Genomic DNA, 6,137 nt, shown 5'->3' on the forward strand with positions numbered 1-6,137 from the left:
AGGTTCATATGGGTATAAAAGGAAACAGGAAACCTACCACCATGTGTTATTTCACTTGTTAGATGAGAATAAGATTCACATGGGTATAAAAGGAACCAGTAAACTTCACACTATGTGTTATTTCACTTATTAGATGAGAATAAGATTCACATGTGTATAAAAAGGACCAGTAAACGTCACAGCATGTGTTATTTCACTTGTTAGATGAGAATAAGATTCACATAGGTATAAAAAGGACCAATAAACTTCACACTATGTGTTATTTCACTTGTTTGATGAGAATAAGATTCACATGGGTATAAAAAGGACCAGTAAACTTCACAGCATGTATTATTTCACTTGTTAGATGAGAATAAGATTCCCATGGGTATAAAAATTTGTCATTATTTTGTACACAGATAATATTATAGTATGAAATGAACCATAAATTTATTATTTTGAATCTGCAAAAATACTGAATCAAAATTCCTTTTCACGAGTCTTGACACTAATGGTATTAAGTTGAATAAACTTAAATTAATCAAAAATAATTTAAGTAATCATAACGGCAATGTTTGAATTACTTCAAGAGAGTTACAATAATCAAACTTAATAATAATGGAAACACTAACTTTGATTAATAATTTTTGTGACATTAATCAATTTAATCATAATTTTAATCAATCAATAACTTTGCTCGACATTAATTAATATAATCTATTGAATTAATTGCCTAGTCCTATCATTATGAGTCATTATGTTTCATATTATAATTTATATGACCCCTAATGTACTTGTCTTCATTTAAACACAGGAACTGCATGTTATAAACAAAATACAGCATCTCAAGATAACTCCTTGCATTTTATTTTAACATGCATACTTTATTTATAAGCAGAATAATAAACATTTTACCTAGAACAGCAAAAATAAGTGTGTTAGTGAAATGTCTGTAAAGAGAAAGTTTCACAATGTTTCGACGAAGGCGAAGGGTGCGGGTTGTCTGCACCAAGCAGCTGAAGATGTAACTATGTCAAGGACAATATCCAATTTTGAAGTTAGAATAGTACAGAACATCAGAACAAAGTAGTCTAAAAACATCAATAAATATATATACTCTGCCATTTCTCTTTTACCTAAACAAAACTAAACATAGTTAACTACAAAAAATACAGGAAAAACAATTAACACTTTATCATCAGAAGAGTCACACCTGATAATCGATATGTGCATTCAAGACTCACAAAACAACTGGAATACTAATGTCTATTTTTCTCAAGTTATATCAAGAGTGTAATGTATGTTTTTCCCAGGTTATATCAAGAATGCAATGCCTAATTTCCCCAGGTTATATCAAAAATGTAATGTACGTTTTTTCCCAGGTTATATCAAGAGTAGAATGTCTAATTTTCCCAGGTTATATCAAGAGTGCAATGTCTAATTTTCCCAGGTTATATCAAGACTAATGTATTTTCCCCAGGTTATATCAAAAGTGTAATGTATGTTTTTCCCAGGTTATATCAAGAATGTAATGTACGTTTTTTCCCAGGTTATATCAAGAGTAGAATGTCTAATTTTCCAAGGTTATATCAAGACTAATGTATTCTTCCCAGGTTATATCAAAAGTGTAATGTATGTTTTTCCCAGGTTATATCAACAGTGCAATGCCTAATTTCCCCAGGTTATATCAAGAATGTAATGTACGTTTTTTTCCCAGGTTATATCAAGAGTAGAATGTCTAATTTTCCAAGGTTATATCAAGAGTGCAATGTCTAATTTTCCAAGGTTATATCAAAACTAATGTATTTTTTCCAGGTTATATCAAGAGTGCAATGTATGTTTTTCCCAGGTTATATCAAGACCAATGTATTTTTCCCAGGTTATATCAAGACTAATGTCTATTTTTCACAGGTTATATCAATACCAACATCTATTTTTCCCAGGTTATATCAAGAGTGCAATGTCTATTTTTCCAAGGTTATGTCAAGACTAATGTCTATTTTTCCCAGGTTATACCAAGAGTGTAATGTATGTTTTTCTCAGGTTATATCAAGAGCGCAATGTCTATTTGTTCCAGGTTATATCAATACCAACATCTATTTTTTCCAGGTTATATCAAGAGTGCAATGTATGTTTTTCCCAGGTTATATCAAGACTAATGTATTTTCCCAGGTTATATCAAGACTAATGTCTATTTCTCCCAGGTTTTAACAAGACTAGTGTCTATTTTCCCAGGTTATATCAATACCAACGTCTATTTTTCCAAGGTTATATCAAGAGTGCAATGTCTATTTTTCCAACGTATTGTCAAGACTAGTGTCTATTTTTCCCAGGTTATAACAAGACTAGTGTCTATTTTTTCCAGGTTTTATGAAGAGTGCAACGTCTATTTTTCCAAGGTTATATCAAGACCAAAAACTTTATTTCAAAGAATTAAAAAGTGTATTTGTTTTACTTTTTTCACAACTAGTAACAACGTAGTATTCTACTGAACTTTATGAAACCCATTTTAGTATTTTAATTCCCAACATGTGAAATGTGAAAAAGTTACAGAGTGTATAAAAGATCAAATTTGACCTTCATGAATTTATGCAATTTCATAAACTAATGGTTTTGGCTCATATCAAACAAATTTAAAAATAATAAAATACAACCAGTTAAAAATGGAAAGTAAATAATTATAATGTGATAAATAAAAGGATATCCACCAACAGATGGCACTGTCTAACACAGCAAGAGGGATTCCAGCCATTAAGACTTGATGACTTGGATCACTTTTAGGCTGTAAAGGAAACCACGTAAACAAACAGGTTCCTCAAAAATGAAAAATACAAAGATGAATATTTGATTCCTTGTAGAAAAAATTTACCAAAGCTTTCGTTTTTTAAACAAAATAACATTTATTAAACACAAAAATATTTTATTTTTAATGTAATAAAGCCAAACTATAATCTACGAGTAGTATTATCTGAGAGATAACACTTATTAAACACAAAACATACTTTTACACATCTACTTTCTTACTGTAGTACACTTGTATCAGTAAACTTTACTATAATCTGTAAGTAATACTACCTATAGATAACACTTATTAAACATAAAACATACTTTTACACATCTACTTTCTTACTGTAGTACACTTGTATCAGTAAACTTTACTATAATCTATAAGTAATACTACCTATAGATAACACTTATTAAACATCAAAACATACTTTTACACATCTACTGTCTAACTGTAGTACACTTGTATCAGTACACTTTACTATAATCTGTAAGTAATACTACCTATAGATAACACTTATTAAACACAAAACATACTTTTACACATCTACTGTCTTACTGTACTACACTTGTATCAGTATACTTTACTATAATCTGTAAGTAATACTACCTATAGATAACACTTATTAAACATAAAACATATTTATGCTCAGCTCACTCCAGTGGTAAATAACACACATAACAACAAAAATAGGTGCGATATGACAATAACAGAATTTGAAATTATAAAATAACAAAACCAATTTAATTAAATTAGAAGGAAAACAACATTTCGAGCAAATCACTTTCATCAGGACTTACATAAAACTTTGTTTACAAGGTGGTTCAACAACTCACTTTAATCATCTGATGATTCACGAAGTGTCTCTATATGGGTTCTTGCATCTTCATGTGAACATTTAGTAACATTACAAGTCTTTTGTATATACAAAAGAAGATTTTTTAATTAAGTATTTTTACTAAAGATTTGTCACTAAAATATAAGGACTCAGAGTGACTCTGACTAGTCCGAGTGCAAAGTTGTTTTTTTCATGTTAAAATTCAAAATACTTTTTCATCTTAGTTTCAAATTTAGTTTCTGTAACCTCTAGAGGCTCCAAAATAAATATCATTTTTTTCAATAAAACTTGATACGTCATCGATTATTTTCTCTACCGTAACACTATGTGGGCTCGATCAACTTGACTGTGCCTGTAGCCACAATGAAAAAATAAATCTAAATTACCCTTTTTTCTTTCTAGAATAACTAAAGATTGCAACAGAAAATAACAATTATTTATCCTAAACAGCTTAAGGCATATAACAGAATAGATGTTTTTAATTTTATTGTTTTAATGCTCTTTGAACTGAGTCTAACTAAAAATCCTGTGATACAAGCTGTAAATCAAGCATCAAATGTTCAAATTATGTTACTGTATGACATATAACAAGAGCTACTTGCGAGCATTACCTTATCGAGAAGTTTGTTATTACTTTTTTTTTATTAATAAGTAATTTTTACATCTAAGTTAATTTTATAACATTAAAAAGAAATATGGATAAAGAACAAGAAATTTAGTATTTATGTCTGGCCTCATTTTTTTGGCTGTTAACTGCCATCAAAACTATTTTCTTGTGAAAACTTAACCCTATTTTCTTTTGAAAGCAATAGTAGTACATATAATAACTTTATTTTTTTCTAATATGTACTTAAAAACACAAAATAATAAAATGCACAATGCATACAATGTCCCGTAACTATTGTAATTTAACTGGCTTTCTAACCAATTGAAATAATTCCAGCCGGTCGATCTGAATTCAGCAATAGCAACTTTGAATCTGACTATGACAAATAACTCAAAAAATGTCATGAAACAAGCTAGCATTATAAAATATTTGGTGAATTAAAATCTTAACTTTCTATTAGTCATAAATGATGTAACAATAACAAACATTACAGAGAATTATTGAAAGAGAGGATGTAATAGGAGGGTAATGATAAGTGCTTTAAACTTTCTGGTTTATACCTCCGTAAACAAAGAAGATTGGAGGCTATAGAAATTAGATAACACCTTAGTAATATGATACTATAAATGTGTAATTTATGCTAAATTCATGACAACACACAGGGGCAATGAAAATCAGAAAATGGATAGGTCAGAGAGAATAAATATCATGCGATACAGGACAAGCAGACTAAGAATATATTTAAATATTTCCTTTAGAAATTAAGAAACTTGTATATTAAAATCTGGTTTATTAACTACATTAAGATGCCTAATTTATTCATATAGATTGATAATAAAGTAGTTTAATTAAACTTAGAACGTAACTCTGTAAAAAGTCATGGCATGCTCACTGTTACCTAACCTTATCAAGAGGGTCAAGGAAAATAACTATAAGCCCAAGGTTTCAGTGAAACAAATACAGCAATCTTAATCATTTCTTTGTATTTTAGACCATGTCCAACTGATTTTGTTTATCATTCCTTGGAAGTTTGATAAAAAACTATAAATCATCAGGAGAGTCTGACTATTGTACGTACAATATAGCAAGGAATGTCATCCTTACAAAATATAAACATTGTTATTATACTGCTGAAAGAACTAACAATTATTACTATACTGCTGGATAAACTAAACATTATTACTGTACTGCTGGATAAACTAAACATTATTACTATACTGCTGGATAAACTAAACATTGTTACTATACCATTGGATAAACTAAAAATTATTACTATACTGCTGGATAAACTAAACATTGTTACTATACCATTGAAATAACTAAACATTATTACTATACTGCTGGATAAACTAAAAATTATTACTATACTGCTGGATAAACTAAACATTATTACTATACCATTGAAATAACTAAACATTATTACTATACTGCTGGATAAACTAAACATTGTTACTATACCACTGAAATAACTAAACATTATTACTATACTGCTGGATAAACTAAACATTGTTACTATACCATTCAAAGAACTAAACATTGTTACTATACCATTAGAAAAACTAAACATTGTTAGTACACTAGTGGAAGAACTAAACACTATTACTTTACTTCTAGATAAACTAAACATTGTTACTATACTGCTGGATAAACTAAACATTTTTACTATACTGCTGGATAAACTAAACTTTGTTACTATACTGCTGGATAAACTAAACATTGGTACTATACCATTCAAAGAACTAAACATTATTACTATACTGCTGGATAAACTAAACATTGTTACTATACCATTAGAAAAACTAAACATTGTTAGTACACTAGTGGATAAACTAAACACTATTACTATACTTCTAGATAAACTAAACATTGTTACTATACTGCTGGATAAACTAAACATTATTACTATACCATTGAAATAACTAAACATT

General features: G+C 28.8%; 1 protein-coding gene across 2 annotated transcripts in view; it reads right to left on the bottom strand.

The window, feature by feature from the left end:
* The window catches only part of LOC106463297 (transmembrane protein 87A-like), a 58,888-nt gene that overhangs the window by 15,049 nt on the left and 37,702 nt on the right, over positions 1-6,137 (bottom strand). For both annotated transcript variants that reach the window (XM_013923313.2, XM_013923312.2), the window contains exons 15-16: positions 2,684-2,761; positions 895-1,003 (exon numbers count right to left, since the gene is read on the bottom strand). In XM_013923313.2, coding sequence (XP_013778767.1) covers positions 895-1,003; positions 2,684-2,761 — 187 coding nt within the window. The remainder of the gene's footprint in view (positions 1-894; positions 1,004-2,683; positions 2,762-6,137) is intronic.

Source organism: Limulus polyphemus, unplaced genomic scaffold (genome assembly GCF_000517525.1).
Source record: "Limulus polyphemus unplaced genomic scaffold, Limulus_polyphemus-2.1.2 Scaffold1370, whole genome shotgun sequence".
NCBI classification, from domain to species: Eukaryota; Metazoa; Arthropoda; class Merostomata; order Xiphosura; family Limulidae; genus Limulus; species Limulus polyphemus.